General features: G+C 47.1%; 1 protein-coding gene across 1 annotated transcript; it reads left to right on the top strand.

Annotated features, from left to right (window-relative positions):
• Window positions 1-2,546: 2,546 nt before the first annotated feature.
• LOC307231570 (carbohydrate sulfotransferase 1-like) lies at window positions 2,547-4,315 on the top strand (the record flags this gene model as incomplete). The annotated part of the gene is made up of 3 exons (XM_080002334.1): window positions 2,547-2,897; window positions 3,702-3,915; window positions 4,086-4,315. The coding sequence occupies 3 exons, from the start codon at window positions 2,547-2,549 to the stop codon at window positions 4,313-4,315; spliced, it is 795 nt and encodes a 264-aa protein (XP_079858460.1).
• Window positions 4,316-17,430: the final 13,115 nt, after the last annotated feature.

The raw sequence follows: 17,430 nt of genomic DNA, 5'->3' as shown, positions 1-17,430 counted from the left end.
GTTTGTCTAACCTCATGACAACGCTCTTGTTCCAAGCTCCCGAGACTTCTTATTTGTTTTTGCCCAGTTTTTGTACTTGTTTTGAGTAAACCTCTATTTTTGCCACCTCGCCTCTGCCTTGTTCTCTGCACCTGGGTTCACTCAGCACACCTCCTAACAAGATCTTAAATTGGATTAGTTGCATTTTGAAATTGCGCATCATAGAAAAAATGTTGTTGCGAATAAACTTTCACAGGTTGATATTGGCAGGGGCAGCAAGGTCTCCCATTTCATTCTCGGTAAAGATAAGGTGTCATCTGTTTTGAATAAAAGTTAGTATATTCTGGAAAAGGGAATTTTCAAGTTAATCGATATGAGTGATGTTCAATCATTTGAGGTGGTTGTAGGAGGTGTTCATCAAGTTGATTTTATTTAACTTTTAGAGACTGCTGTAATGGAAGCAATTGAAGGAAGCCATGGCCACCAATATCATACCTTTAGGTTAAGGTTGGGAAAGATATGAGCAAATTGTTTTCAAAATTGTGTTCAAGATGAGTAATTAGTTGTCTTTTCCAAGACCTGAATATCATTGGTCTGTTTCTAACCAGATTGGCATGAATTTGTTTGGAGATAGTGTGACCACTGAGTTTGAGGAATTTCCACCAGGCTGACAAAGAGTTAATAAATGGGTTTTTAAAGCAATTATGTTTCCTTATCGGTTCAGTAAGGAATGGGAGATTGGATAATGATAACTCCTGACATTCACATTGTTCAATGTCTCACCATCCAGGGGTCAATTGTTGCTCCGGTTGTAACCATTTAATTATAAATTGAAGATGGTTTGCTAGAGAGTAGTATCTAAAGTTTGGGGCTGCTAGGCCTCCACAGTATTTGTTTTTCTGTAGTGTTGCTAGTTTGATTCTCGGTTTCTTGTATTTCCAAAAAATTTGTTGACTATTGAGGCTTGAGTATTAAACCAATGTACTGGTAGTTGAACTGGGGTAATTGAAAATATATAGTTTATTTTTGGAAGTGTATTCATTTTCTCTGCTGCTATCCTACAAATTAGTGAGATGGCTAGGTTGTTCCATCGAATGAGGTCTTCTTCAATGGATTTGAGCAATGGAGTGAAGTCAAGGGTAAACAAATCTTATAGATTGGTGGAGATATCAATACCAAGGATTCTAATATTGCCTGTTGTGATGGTTAAGTGAAGTTTCTGGGTTGCAGCTTTACAGCCCCCCCACTGAGTGGTAAGACTGTGGTTTTAGTCCAATTTATTAAGTTGTCTGAAATAGCTTAGAATTTAGATACAAGATTGGACACCTCTGGTAGGGATGATATTGGGTTACAGTACAAAACAATATCGTCTGCATACAAACTGATTTTGTGAACAGAGTTTTCTGTTTGTATGCCTACAATATTACTGACGGATGGCCACTGTGAGGGGTTCAATAAAGATGGCCAATTGTAAAGGGGAGAGCGGACATCCTTGTCTTGTGCCGCGTTGTAGAGTGAAACACTGTGAAGTGTTGTAGAGGATTATGATCCATTGAATGAGTGACTCTCCAAGGCCAAATTTGTTGAGGATTGAAAAGAGATATGTCCAAATAACTCTGTCAAATGTTTCTTCGGCATCCAAAGAGGCAATAATAAAGTTGTTCCTTTGAGATAAGCTGATCAGACTGAATAAAAAATGCATATTGCTGGATGAGCGTCTGCCTTTGACAAAGCCTGTTTGGTCTGGGTGAATTATAAATGGAATTACTACCCCAATTCTGTTGGTTAGTGTTTTACTTATAATCTTAAGGTCGCAATAAATCGGGCTTATGGGTCTGTAACTGGAGGTGAGGGTTAGGTCCTTATTGGGTTTGAGCAAAACCGAAATGAGAGCAGTATTTATGTGCGGAGGCATGGTGGAGGTTGACTTGACCTCTGTAACCATTCTAATGAATAATGGGGAGATAAGTGGCCCGAAGTGTTTATAAAATTCCACTGGGTAGCCATCTGATCGAGGTGATTTATTGTTGGGCATAGAGAAGAGCACTTTCCTGAGTTCTTCAAGGGTATGGATTGATCTAAGGTGGTGGACACTTCTACCGAGGGTGTGTGTGGGGTTTTGGGGATGGTAGTGGACCACCGTGAGACATATGAGGGGGGGGATAGAATCTTTTGAAACTTAAAAACACATTGTTTGCATATTAGCATGCTATTTAGTATGCCAAATTTATGTTGAGTATGTCAGAACCTTGGGCTCAAATCGAATGTTTAAGGTACCAGGATGATATCCTCATTGCATTGCATTATACTGCATACTTGCATCAGTTTCTCTGTTCCGATCTGGATCCAGGTAAAAAACACCTCAAAAATTATTGAACCCTTTGAACAGTCTTAAAAATATCTGGCACCTTTCTTAAGTCATTGACGTAAATTAACTCCACTAATGGTGACATTTTTTAAATTTCATGCTTTCATCACCCTAACTACACCCTAACCCCCCAACCCCCACCCCTCCGGTCTTCGCTGCAGACATTTCAGTGGTGCCTAGATGTATCTGTCCAGCCCCCATGCCGTTCTCCTGGAAGTCTGTAGTGCTGCTGGCGTTCGCCTCTGTGGCCATCCAGTACACGGCCATGCGCACCTTCTCCACCAAACCCTTTGGTTCGCTGTGCTCCCGCGGCGCGAGACCAAGCCTCTCCACTGACCGCCCCTCTGTCAACTATGGGCACAGTGCCCTGGGAGGGACAGGCCAGGAGATGCCAGATGGCTACAATGACCTGCCCTCCGCTTCCTCCTCCGCCTCTGCCACAATATCCCTCAGCCTCCACAACATAAGGAGGAGGACTCAAATTCTCATCCTGGCCACGACCCGGAGTGGATCCTCATTCGTGGGTCAGCTGTTAAATCCGCATCCAAGGGTCAGTTCTTGGTACAAAGGTAGGACCACTCTTTAGGCCCTTCGTGGAGATGGGAGCAGCTTTTCAATACTCAATACAGTGCTGGATTTTCCCCACCTGCATATAACGCCAAAACCACTCCCCTCTATCACAGTGTTCTAAAGCTACTTTACTTCATCATCCGAAGCAGCTGCAAAGAGCTTAAATCTGAAAAAAATGCCTTGAATATCATTGTTATGCAGTTGAATTGAATTCCAATGGAGGAATGAAGAAGAACAATCTTTAATCGTCCCACAGTACACCACATGCACATGCTTTTGGATGGTGGCCGGTGAAATGAGGCCTCTGTATTTAACCCATCCTGGCTTGTCCTTCCTCCAGGGGCACAGCCAGGAGCAGTGGGCAGCATTCGTGGACGCGCCCGGGGATGAGTGTCCATTGCTGGTCAGATGATGTGTGCATGTTTTTGGTGGGGGTCCTTCCTGACATTCGATGGAGCACAGCGAGAACATGCAAACTCCACACAGAAAGGCTCCTATTTGGGAGATAACCCACTGGGGCACGGTGCCAACAGTGTCCCAGGCGGGAATCGAACCCAGGACCCAGTCCATACAGTTAGGAAAACTCTCGGAAACTCTATGATTAATATGTGCAAAATCCTTGCTTGTTTTACATTTTTCTAAACTCCAAAGTATTCCTATTAAAGTTTTAAAGTTTTATTTGGTTTAAATCTTCTTGGAAAACATGGCCGCCTTATGTTTAGGTATATGTAAACTGAAATAAGCAAACCGCATAACGTAATCTACTCATTTCTGTATTTTCCAGGTGTTTTACATGTTTGAACCCCTGTACCACTTCCAGTCAGCCCTTCTGCCACGGCTCGCCCAAAGTCATAATCCAGCAGAGAAGAGGGTGATGCTGGGCTTGGCCAGAGACCTCCTGCAGTCCCTCTTCCACTGCCACCTCAGCAGCCTGGAGAGATACATCCGATCGCGTCCCGCTAACCACGCCACAGACAAACTCTTCCGTCGAGGCGCAAGTAAGCAGGAGATGTTGATGAGACTTTTTACCCGCCTGAATCTTAATTCCATTTACATGATTTCACACATGTTGTCACATGTGACATTTCACATTGAACCACATACCACAGCGTGTGAAATGCATGTGAAAATATTAATTTTTTTGTGCTTAGTTGTTCTGCTGGGTAATGAAATTTCTTCCTCTCACCCCCAGTTTGTGAGGCTGCCCTGGGCCTGGTTGAGCAGGGCTTGGTGCTGGGGGAAGAGGGGGAGTGCGTGATGAGATGTGCGGCGCTCAACGTGTTGCTGGCAGCCAAGATATGTTGGAACAGACACCACATGGCCGTCAAGACTTTCGGAATCCCACACGTCAGCGAACTCAGAGCCCTGGTGGAGGACCCAACAGTCAACCTGAAATAAGGAACCAGTAACAGGGAACTAGCACAGCTGAAAACCTACCCCTCTCTCAGCTCGACCGCAAAGAGTTCAAAGGTCAATGGCATATTGCCAAGGCAGCGAATTGAATTGGAGGGTGTAGTTTCTTGATGAATGTGATGTGTTGATGAATGAAGGAGTGACCGCTGACGCTGACTTGATTACAATAATAGTTTTATTACACAAATCAGCATCAAACCAGACTTGCCTAGGACATCCAGGAGGGACCCGAGCCGGATGGAATCTCTCCCAAGCGACGCTCGGCACTCACTTTTAATGCTGTACAGAGATAACATACCACATCTAGTTCCAACCCATAGGTGCCCGCACAGCCTCTGTCTTGCCATAAATCTAAACATTTCCTCCTCTGGCCAGAATGGAAGAATCAACACAATTCCTCTCCCATAGGGCCTCTGAATAGACCCGTTGTTGTTATCGTTCTCCGTGTGACATAGAGGCAATTAATCTACAGTAACTTACGTTACTATTATTCCCGTACTATATCTCAGCTTTGGGAGCTCAGTGACCTATTCACCTGAAACCTTCCAGACACCTTATATTCCCCCCTTCGAGACTATACAAAGTCTCGACAGAGAGAACAGTAATTGAACATACGATGTTAATTGGCTTTATAGAAATCACTTAATAACAAACAAATTTGGTTATAATATACCCTTCCGACCATGCTTAGTCATAGCAATACAGCAAATTTGTGGAGTGTAAGAGCGAAAAACCCATCTGGCAGCTTCCTTTCTTAGAACATCCATCAATCAATCAAGAAGAAAAATTCTCTCATGGTCCCTCTGCCCCAGGCAACCACCTAAGGTACTCCAAATCAATTAACAGAAAAAGATGAAGGGTTTAGAAAACTATAGGATGTTACATACAAATGCACACAGAACCTCAGAAATAAATCAAACATTTGTCCAAAGTCAGGCTGGTCGACCCATCGGACCTTCCAGTGGACCTTTCCCTGCCTATCACCAATGTCCCTCAAAAACCGCAAAAAAAAGTAAATACCTGAGGTCCCAATGTATTCACTTCATCCTATTACAGACAACTCAAAGAAAACAATAGCAAATCAAATGATATGGCTTGCTAAAAATATCTAGTGTAGAGTACAGGATATTCATCAATAATACAGGTTTCATTGTAATAAACAAACTCCAATATTATTATTATAAACATGCAGGACACATATGTATTTATTGAACTGTTGCTTTTTAACACCATCAACTTTTAATGATGTTTCACTCGACACCCTGATCATGATGTCCTCATTCAGGGTCCACCGCCCATTTTCATCCTCCATTTTCGAGTGTCCACGTTTGAGTGTTCAAGTCCATCAGGCTCTTAGGATCTCTGGACACAGCCACCCTCTGACTGGTCCCGAAAGAAAGAATCACCAGCCAGTATCTTGCGCAAACATTAAATACAGTATAATTATTTCCCTTTTGCATTTTACTTTAACATTATTCCAATATATGATTAACCAATTCAGATCTGTGTGTTGACAGATTTTAATAATGCGATTTTTCTGCATACCATTCATTTTTTCACAAACACCTTGGCTTTGCGGATGATTAACAGTTCCAAAACGTTGTTTGATTCCCAATTTTTGCAGAATTTATTTTACTGTTCTATCCACAAACACTTTCCCATTATCTGAGGATATGCGATCTGGAAGTCCCCACCTGCTTATGACCTCACGACACAAGAACTTGGCAACTGACTGAGCATCTTTACGCTTGTTTGGACATGCATCAGGCCAGCGTGAAAATCTATCCACGACGACTAACATGTATCTTTTACCTCCTATTGGTCTTATCATGTCAACAAAATCCACAACCAACTCACGCATGGGACTTGTCGGAGTTGGAATGTGACCGGGTGGACTCATCACACCCCTCTGAACATTATTTTTAAGACAGATTGTACATCTGCCTATGCCATAATCAATTTGCTCAAGCAAGTAAGGTGCCCAAAAACCATTCTCTTTCGTGATTTTTCTCCTTACCTCCCCCTTGCAACATAGGCTAACCCATGTGCTTCCTGAATCATCAGACCTAGTTGGTCAGAGGGTGCTACCATCAGTCCTTCATGATTTCTCCACAGACCAGCAGAATCTTGTGTGGCTCCTTGGGCCAACCATAATTGTATATCTATGGCTGACACTGCTTCTTGCATCGCAAACACATCTCTGAGCGTGATTTTATCTTCCAAGTCCACTTCATGAGTGACCAGAAGAGCCTTACCTGCTTTGTTTGCTCCTGTAACTGCTTTAGCAGCCTCATCATCTGCTTTTAACAGTCCTTCAATTTGTGGTTCAATCCCTTTGATTGCCTCCTCCTTCAGTAGGTATTGTTTCTTCCAAGGAGGTTTGGTTCCTGGTCTCAATTCAACTCTCACCGGTTGGGCTGACTTCACAAGTCCGATGTCAGTAGTATGTCGTGACCACAAACATTCTGGAATTTGTTGCAGCATCTCCTCTCTCATGCTGTCTGAGTCCAATTTAGCGCTGAACATTGACTCATGTGTCATCTGTATCACTTGTGGTTGTCTTTGTCCTTGAGCTGAAATCATGATTTTCATGGACTTCTGATCTTCACTTATCCAGATAGCAAGATTCTCCTTTATTGGTGAAAAAATGGCTTCCTCAGCTTCTGCCATCATTTCTCCTATATGCTTCTGCTCAAATCCTTCAGCCACCATTATTGTTACATGTGGCACACTTTTCTCAATGTCGTACTCTTTCTCAAGATACTCATTAGTGTTTATCTTCATAGCTGCTCCTTGTGGTCCCACAATTATGCAGCATGAGGTCAGCTGAACATGCTTCGGTTGACTATTCAACCATTCTTCTGGATCCAATTGGCCAGCTTTCTTGAAATATTTCAGCGTGCAGTGATGTGGATACTCAGGGGGCTTAGCATCAGGCATATTTGCCACAATGAACTTCTCCCACATCTTGGCTGGCTCTAATAGCTCTGGACTAATATTTCCAATCCAATATACTGAAGAAGTCTCGGTCTCTGTTGCCATAGATAATTGGCCGTGGACATCAGGTGGCACATCCACCAGACAGCCGTCCGGTGTATACCGTATTGAACAATTTAGTTTGCACATAGCATCTCTTCCCAAGAGTGCAATGGGCGTATGTTCTGACCCCAAACTAGGTAGTGTGATTTTCCGATTTCTACAGCAGAGCTCAATTGGTTTTGTGAGAGGAATCAGCTGTTTCACACCCTCACACCCGATTATCCGTACCAATTGGTCAGACATGGGTAGATGTATAGCATCTTCAGGCCGAACACAGGTGAAAGCTGCTCCGCAATCTGCCATTACGTCCAATGGCTTATCATTTATTTTCACCTCTATTTTTGGATCCTGATACTACCAGCTGACACCTCCCTTTCAAGTCTTCTGGGCACCCCTAGAAACCAATTTCCAGACCCCTGTAAGGGTTCGCCGGTCCCCTGGGTGGCTGTGGTTGTCCTCTGAAGCCTCCTCTGAACCTGTAGCAGTCACGTACAAAATGACCTCGTTGTCCACAATTATGACATGCTCCTTGAGACTGTTGGAAATTTCCTCCTCTTCCTCTTCCAAAATTTCCTTGACCTCTTCCTCTCCATGTTTGTGGTTGGTCAAAAACTGGCTGTGGAAAGGAGACAGGTGGGACCACAGGTGGTAGAACCTGAATCTGTCCTTGCTGTGGTTGTGGTGGTAATTGATATAGTTGTGACTGGCTCTGCATAACCACAGCTTGTTTCTTTTCCTTCCTCTTGTTGTCCACCAACTGTATTTGGTTGAGTTTTCTGAGAGTCTCCTGGTCCTGTTCCTTCTGGTCATGCTCCTTTTTCCGATATAGCTCCACTTGATGCTGTTAGAAGGTGTGCTGAGTGAACCCAGGTGCAGAGAACAAGGCAGAGGCGAGGTGGCAAAAAATAGAGGTTTACTCAAAACAAGTACAAAAACTGGGCAAAAACAAATAAGAAGTCTCAGGAGCTTGGGACAAGAGCGTTGTCATGAGGTTCGACAAACTCAAGACTGAGCGCCCGAGGACACAAACGACAGGGTCTAAATAGGGACGACCAAACGAGACACAGGTGAAACATATCATCTAATGAGGCAGGGTAATCAGGAACAGAAATAGGTGAAGCAGAGCAACCTTGAAAAGGCAGTACTGGCGGCATCTAGTGGCTGATGCTGGTAGGACCCGGGCGAACCCTGACAGGACCCCCCCGTCTAGGAACGGCTCCCGACGTTCCTCCAGGGAGTGTCGGGTGGCGACGGCGGAAATCCTGGATCAGAGAGGGGTCCAGGATATCCCGGGCCGGAACCCAGGAGCGCTCCTCCGGCCCGTAACCCTCCCAGTCCACCAGGTATTGCAGGGCCCTGCGGACCCGGCGGGAGTCCAGGAGCCGGCGGACCGTGTACGCGGGCTGACCGTCGATGATGCGAGGCGCCGGAGGAGGCCTCGTGGTGGGCGCCAAGGTGCTGGTGACCACCGGTCGGAGCCGCGACACGTGGAAGGTGGGGTTTATCCTCATCGACCTGGGGAGCAGAAGACGGTATGCGGCAGGATTGACCTGCCGCACGATCTTGAAGGGCCCAACATACCGTGGCGCGAGCTTGCGTGATTCCACCCGTAATGGAAGGTCCCTGGTGGACAGCCAGACCCTCTGGCCCGGACGGAGCATAGGCGCTGGTCTGCGCCGTCAGTTGGCCTGGATCTGCTGCTGCCGGGATGTCCTCAGCAGGGCCTGACGAGCCCTCTGCCAGGTCCGTCGGCACCGCTGGACGAACCGCTGGGCTGACGGCACTCCCACCTCCGCCTCCTGCTCCTGAAACAGAGGAGGTACGTACCCAAACTGGCACTCAAACGGGGACATGCCAGTGGAAGAGCAGCGCAGAGTGTTGTGAGCGTATTCCGCCCACACTAGATGGTCGCTCCAGGAGGCAGGGTTGGAGGACACGAGGCACCTCAGTGTTGTCTCCAGGTCCTGGTTGACCCGCTCAGTCTGGCCATTGGATTGCGGGTGGAAACCGGAGGACAGGCTGACGGAGGCGCCGAGGAGCTGGTGGAATGCTTTCCAGAACCGGGATGCAAACTGCGGACCGCGGTCTGACACCACGTCCAGGGGCAGGCCGAACACCCTGAAAACGTGCTGCACCATGAGCTCAGCAGTCTCCAGAGCTGAGGGGAGCTTGGGCAGAGGAATAAAACGGCAAGCCTTGGAGAACCGGTCTACAACGACAAAGATGACAGTGTGGCCCCGAGACGGTGGAAGGCCGGTGATGAAGTCCACTGAGAGGTGTGACCAGGGCCGACTGGGGATGGGAAGGGGATGCAGCAGCCCCATGGGACGTGACCGGGGGTTCTTGTTCTGGGTGCAGATGGTGCAGGCAGCGACGAAGGACCGGACGTCCTGCTCCATGGTAGGCCACCAGAAACGCCTGCGGAGGAACTCGAGGGTCCTGGAGATCCCCGGGTGGCCAGTGAGGCGGGATGAATGCCCCCATTGCAGGACTTGTGATCGGACAGCCTTCGGGACAAGCAGGTGACCCGGGGGCCCGTTGCCGGGATCCGCCTCCCTCCTTTGGGCCTGCCGGACCTGCGTCTCGATTCCCCAGCGGACCGGAGCCAAGATGCAGGAGCTCTGGAGAATGGGCTCGGGGAGTTCAACCAGCTCAGGAGGGTCAAACTGTCTGGAGAGAGCGTCGGGCTTGAGGTTCTTGGACCCGGGACGATACGACAGGATGAAGTTGAACCGATTGAAGAACAAGGCCCATCGGGCTTGACGGGAGTTGAGGCGTTTGGCCTCCTGAATGTATGTCAGGTTCTTGTGGTCGGTCCAGACGACAAATGGGTGTTGGGCCCCCTCCAGCCAGTGCCGCCACTCCTCCAACGCCAGTTTGACTGCCAGTAGCTCCCGGTTCCCTATGTCATAGTTCCGTTCCGCTGGGGTGAGGCGACGGGAGAAGAAAGCACATGGATGGAGCTTCCTGTCGTGAGTCCTTTGGGACAAAACGGCCCCCACTCCCACATCGGAAGCATCCACCTCCACCACGAAGGGTAGGGTAGGCTCTGGTGTGGCCAGGACAGGGGCAGCGGTGAACCGCATCTTGAGAGCCCTGAACGCCCCCTCAGCCTCCGCAGTCCAGGCGAAGCGGGCTGTGGATGTCCTAGTGAGGGCGGTGAGGGGAGCGGCCACCGTGCTAAAACCCCGAATGAATCGCCTGTAAAAATTGGCAAACCCGAGGAAGCGCTGCACCTGTTTGACCGAGGTGGGTGGTGGCCAGTCCCGGACGGCCTCGGTCTTGGCAGGATCCATCTGGACGTGACCCTCGGTGATGACGAACCCCAGGAACTGAACGGTGGTGGCGTGGAACTCGCTCTTCTCCAGCTTCACATAGAGGCCATTGGCGAGCAGGCGGTGAAGGACCTGTCTCACATGCTGTATGTGTTCGGGAAGGGTCCTGGAGAAGATGAGGATGTCATCGATGTAGACGAACACGGAGCGGTTGAGAAACTCACGGAGGACGTCGTTTACAAAGGCCTGGAAGACAGCGGGAGCATTGGCCAATCCAAAAGGCATGACCAGGTATTCATAATGGCCGGTAGGTGTGTTGAAGGCGGTCTTCCACTCATCCCCCTCGCGGACGCGGACGAGATTGTATGCGTTTCGAAGATCGAGTTTGGTGAAGATGGTGGCGCCTTGCAGTTGCTCGAAAGATGTGGACATGAGAGGAAGGGGGAAGCGATTCTTGACCGTGATCTTGTTCAGACCACGGTAATCAATGCAGGGACGCAGGCCGCCATCCTTCTTACCCACGAAGAAAAACCCTGCGCCCGCCGGGGAGGTAGAAGGGCGGATGAAACCTGAGGTGAGCGCCCCCCGGATGTACTCCTCCATGGCTGTAGTCTCAGGGGCAGAGAGAGAGAAGAGACGTCCTCGAGGAGGGCAGGTGCCAGGCAGAAGGTCGATGGCGCAGTCATAGGACCGATGGGGAGGAAGCATGGTGGCCCGTCTCTTGCTGAAGACCTCCCTCAGATCGGCATACTCGTGGGGCACTCGTGAAAACTCGGGATGGATGGGACCTTGAATACGGACTGGAGCCAGGACACGGACAGGAACTCCGGAGTGGGCAGGGGCTTGGGAAGGGGCCCGAGCTTGGACACGGACTGGAGACTCGAGAGGGTGAGAAGACGGACTAGAACGAAGACAGGTGGTGTGGCAGGCAGGGCCCCATTCGTCGAGACACCCGGAGGCCCAGTCCAGATGTGGGTTGTGACGGGCTAGCCATTGGTAGCCCAGGACCAGTGGAAACTCAGGAGAGTGGATGAGGTGGAGCTGGATTACCTCTGAATGTTTTCCCTCCAGTGACAGCCAAAGGGGGGCGGTCCGATGGCACACGCTACCGGACCCCAGTGGTCTTCCATCCAGGGCTGTCACCGTGAGAGGATGCTCTAGAGGTGCCAGAGGGAGCTTTAGGGCCTTTGCTAGCCCTACATCCAGGAAGCTTCCTGCAGCGCCGGAATCCACCATAGCTTGGAGGGAGTGATGTTGATCTCCCCAGGCGAGGGAGGCAGCCAGCAGGACCCTGGTCGCCTCGAGCTCGGGAGAGAAGGTTGGCCTCGTCGCAGTTCTCCCTACCCTGGACGAGAGTTGGCTTTTCCCGAGAGCTCAGGGCAGGAAGAACGGAAATGCCCCGGGATCCCACAGTACAACCAGCAGCGCTCTCTCATCCGCCGGTCACGTTCGGACCGAGAGAGCCGTGTGCTGCCTACTTGCATCGGCTCTTCCCTTGATGCTGGAGGCGAGCTCGGGATAGCCAGGAGATGCTCGGGAGGCCTCGTCCCCAGAGCCGCTCTGCGCGCTGGTGTTGGTGAAGCGGGGAAATCGCGTTCCCTTTGTCTCTCCCGGAGGCGGTTGTCCACCCGAATAGCTGCATCGATGAGCGTGTCCAGGTCCTCCTGCGCCTCCCGGGATGCCAGCTCGTCCTTGACCCCCTCATTGAGGCCCCCCTGGAAGGCCGCGATGAGTGCCTCGCTGTTCCATCCAGACGCCACGGCGAGGGTGCGGAATGCGATGGCGTAGTCCGCCACGCTCTGTCCCCCCTGGCGGAGCCGGAGTAGCCGTGTCGACGCCTCCCTCCCACTGACTGAGTGGTCGAACACTCGGCGCATCTCCCCGGCAAAAGCCTGGTAGCTGGAGCAGGCCGGGGTTTGCCGATTCCAGATAGCTGTGGCCCAGGAGAGTGCTTTGCCGGTGAGTAGCGTGACCACGTATGCCACCTGTGAGCGCTGGGTGGGGAACTGTGACGGCTGGAGCTCGAAAGCCAGGGAGCATTGTGTCAGAAAGCCACGACAGCCCCCTGGGTTACCGTCGTACCTCTCTGGCGCCGGCAGTCGTGGTTCGCGGTGCTCTGGAGGACGCGGGTCCATGGGAGGCAGCGCTGGCGCAGGGCCCATAGGTGGAGCCGGTGCCTGGCTCTGTTGGACGGCCTGGGCGAGCGACTGCAGGTTTTCCAGGACCTGTTGGAGAACCCGCTCGTGTCGGCCAATCGCAGCCCCCTGGTGCGTCAAGGCCACCCGCAGGCTCTCCACCTCTGGAGGCTGGCTCTCTGCTGGGTCCATGTTGTGGCTCAGTCTTGCTGTTAGAAGGTGTGCTGAGTGAACCCAGGTGCAGAGAAAAAGGCAGAGGCGAGGTGGCAAAAATAGAGGTTTTACTCAAAACAAGTACAAAACTGGGCAAAAACAAATAAGAAGTCTCAGGAGCTTGGGACAAGAGCGTTGTCATGAGGTTAGACAAACTCAAGACTGAGCGCCCGAGGACACAAACGACAGGGTCTAAATAGGGACGACCAAACGAGACACAGGTGAAACATATCATCTAATGAGGCAGGGTAATCAGGAACAGAAATAGGTGAAGCAGAGCAACCTTGAAAAGGCAGTACTGGCGGCATCTAGTGGCTGATGCTGGTAGGACCCGGGCGAACCCTGACAGATGCGCTATGTGGTCCGTATAAACACCTTTGGTCAAGCTTCCAAGACCAACCACTTCTGCCAATTTTCTCCTCACTTGTAGAGGCAGCCCCTTCTATATTTTAGCTCGGAGAATCGATTTCTCCATTTGATTCAGATCTGGATCATTTCCTGTGACATTTCTCCACACTTGATGAGTTCTTGACACATAAGCTCTTGAATTTTCCTGTGGGCCAAATGCCTCGATAAAGATGTTGTCCGGGTGTACGTTTGTTGGAAATGCATCTTTCAATGCTCTCCACATCTGACCTCTACTTGCAGCAAACAATTCTGGATCATCACCACAGTTGCCACGTATCTGTTAAGGCCTGCCGCCTGCACGATGTCCTCCATTGCTGGGACGCCAATGAGGCTAGCCAAAAGTCTTTTGATATCTCCCATGGCAGGCTGTGGTCCCACCAAAACCTCCTCCAGCTTTGAGATCCATGGATGTGCTCCATCTTGAAGAGTGGGTAACTTTTCAAGTATGTTAGACATGTTTGTATTCTGCCAAGGCTTGTATTCTAAATTTTGTCCTCGAATTATCACTGGACTCATTTTGTCAGATCTCTTTCCTTTTCTTGGACGTAGTCCATACCTCAAAGTGTCTTGCTTTTGAGGCTTTTTCTTCCGTAGTTTCTTCTCCGTTATTTGCAGTTCTTGTAATCGTTTTTCCAATGCTTGTCAAACTTCGGGACAGGTGGAGTCAATTATGTCCTCCAGGCATCCGTCTATACTCCTCTCAATCTCTCTTAAAACCATGCGCCTGTCATCTCCTTCCCCAGTGCTGGCTGCTAACGGTTGAAAACAGGAAGGACCTTCTTTCTCCCATTCTTTATCGCTTTCACCCTGTTGACTCATCCGTGTCGTCCGTTCCTAGTGCCATTTTCCTCACTGGTCGATCTCCTTTTTTCTCCGCTTTAGCCAACATCCGTCTGAGTGCTGGGTAGTATCCCCCAATAGCTTCGTCAGAGTCACTCCCAATCTCTTCTCCTATTTCCAGACTTCTGACTCGTTGTCTGCTTCCCAGACGGTTCCTTCTCTTGGTACTGTTGGAGCTCGGATACATCTTGATGGTTGTTTTAGCCTTGCCCAACTCTATTATTTGCTCACCTTCATCTTTGAAGAGATAGTTGCCTTCCTCTGTAATCACTGGGAGCTGGGAATAAACATCAGTGAACTTCACCTCCTTCTCATTTACAGATGCTGTATGTGAGAAGGGTACGGTAATGTTCTCCATCAATTTTTCTGTTTCCTTTTCATTTTTCTTTATTTCTTGTCTGCTTTGTTCTCTTTTTTCCTTTGCAGCTTCGAACCATGTCTGTCCCTCCTTTGCGAACAGCTGCAGAATGCCAAGTTCTGTTTGTCTTTTCTCTGTGCGTCTCTTTTCTTTCTTGCCTTTTGATTTACTTTATATGTGGACACAAGCACCTGCATTGTTTTAATCACATCCGGGTTAAGAGTTCCTTCAACTGGCCATGACTGTTCAATGTCAGACCAACGCTTGCTCCATTTTCCTGATATTTTTGCAATACCTTTAATAAGGGGATGATTATTTCGCACTACATCAACACCTAAATAACCCTAATACTAAAATTACAACACTTTAGTATCCATTTTTGACATCCTAATGATCCTCTTATTTTATTTTATTGTAAATCGAATCAAATTATTTTAACAATGTGTTTATAAAGCCCCGTGTAATCACATTCAACCAAAAACAGCTGAATTTGCCAACCCCAAAGGAAACCAATCGCTTCCCACTTGTGAAAGCCAATTCACTTGTTCACCATCCGATGCATCTGATCACACTCATGTTAAATTATCAAAATTAAATCAGTGTTCATTCTCAAACAGCATAGATAAACCATACTCAGATAATGAAACCAATATTAATAGAACTCAACAGTATTTAAATCAAATCAGCTTTCCACATGTGATCAATCAATCAATCAATAATACTCCATTAATTAGGCAAATGCCTTAATTAGTCAGTCCGTTGCCAAGTCTCTCACTAAATAATTGCAAATGCAATGTATGAAAAATAACTACTACAAACCCAATATGAAAACAAGCTAAACACGTATATTATAACTAAATGTATAGACATAGAGGCAAATGCAGGTGAGGTCTGTTGAAAGAGTTTGTGGATAAACCATACTGGCCTATCTGGTTTAGATGGATTCTGAATTCCAAAACATTGTCATCCGCAAGCCTCAGTGTCTGTGAAGATCTGCCAGATGTCTTGTCATCTGCCCTTTGGATGATTCAATTCAGACTCATTCCATCTTCTCTGTCTTTCCCCCAGCTTACACTCAGCATAGTAAAAGAGAGTAAGAAATAAAAAAAATAAAAAGAACAACAGAAGAGTTCAATGCCTTAGGCTCACTCTAAATTCTTATACACACTGTAATACAATTCAGTGTGACATACATTATCAGCTTTTTTTAAATTTTGGGCGCACTTGAAATAAAGCAATGGTTACTTTTAATCATGCAATGCATTTAAAGTCCAAAGAGTATATTAGTCAATCTGATATCACTTTAAATTAGTTACTTTTATTCTGTTTATCTATTTATTTTTATTTTATCTTATTATTTTTTCTTCTAACTACTGAGAGAAAAGAGTAGAGGGCCACTCTTGTCAGGAGGGGTTAACTAAGTTCCACTCTGTGTGACGCACCACCCCTTGCTCCACCCCTTAAATTTAGCAAAGACTTCCAGTATGGACTGGTCGTCAGTGAGTGAACATCCAGTTTTGGCTCCCGTAGGAACAGCCCAGCTCAATGCAGTTACGCCCAGTCATAAATCAAAGCTGTTTTCTCTCAGCAGTCGAAACACAAAACCTCTTTTCTTGCATCAAGAACCAGCGTCTCCCTTCACCCCAAGACCATCCGCTCCTTCAACCAGACAGGACTCACAGAAATCACCGACACACACGTATAAAAAGAAAAAAAACCAGAAAAACCCCACACACTAATCAAACAATTCACAAATCCTACTTCCAATTCAAAGCAGGAGATTTTCTTTTCTTTCTGGATGTGTACATGTATGTGTAGGCAGACTGTGGCTCTTGTCCTTCAGAAGGCTCATTTTGTTATAAACTATATAAAGTCCTGTAAAGGTTCATATCCTTTATCAAATGCACAAACGTCCTTGGGAAAAAGGCTCATATATATTTATCAAACGTCCTTAAAGAAAAAGGCTCATATATATTTATCAAGTCCTTCAAGAAAGGCTCATATATTTTTATCAACTTTACAAAGTCCGTAAACAGGCTCATATATGTTTATCACTAAGGGCCAAGGAATGTTTCTCTTTATGTATTATTCAACTGCTCACGACATATGTATACCTATTTAATAACACATATATTCTATATATCGCTTATACAGACACAAAACATTACAGAAAGCTCTTCACGCAGCTGTAGCCAAGGCACTTTCACACTCACACACACAAAAAGAAAAAAGAAAAAGATATGTCCGTCCTGCAGCACATCTTTTCCCCCAGAGACTTCAACAGTGCTTAGCTTTGTTTTAATGTCGACTCATTTATACTTTTCTAATTTCATCAAAATGTTCACTTTGGCCAGACTTGTAAATTTTTACTTGTTTTTCCCCAGTTTTCGACTAAAACTTTATTTTTCATCTTTTGAGCCTTTAACTTGAAACTCATTTTATTTCACTTTATCTTTTTCATCTTACTTTAGCTCAAACTTTATTTTTCATCTTTAAGCCTTTAACTTGTAACTCTTTTTATTTCACTTTATCTTTTTCATCTTACTTTAGACTTTTGACTTTTATCTCTCTTTCACTTTTCATCTTACTTTAGACTTTAAACTTTTATCTCTTTTTCATTTTTCATATTTTTCATCTTACTTTAGGCTTTTAACTTTTATCTCTTTCACTTTTCATCCTTTTTCATTTTACTTTAGGCTTTTAACTTTATTTCTTTTCACTTTTCATCCTTTTTCATCTTTATTCATATAATTTTATTTTGAGTCAATTCCCCTGGCCAGGGTTATTTCCTCTTGTTTTTCCTACCTAGATTTGATATTATATTTTCATTCA

This window comes from Zeus faber, assembly GCF_960531495.2.
Source record: "Zeus faber genome assembly, chromosome: 6".
NCBI lineage: Eukaryota > Metazoa > Chordata > Actinopteri > Zeiformes > Zeidae > Zeus > Zeus faber.
Note: the sequence above shows the minus strand (reverse complement) of the source record. Positions and strands in the feature narration are given on the sequence as shown.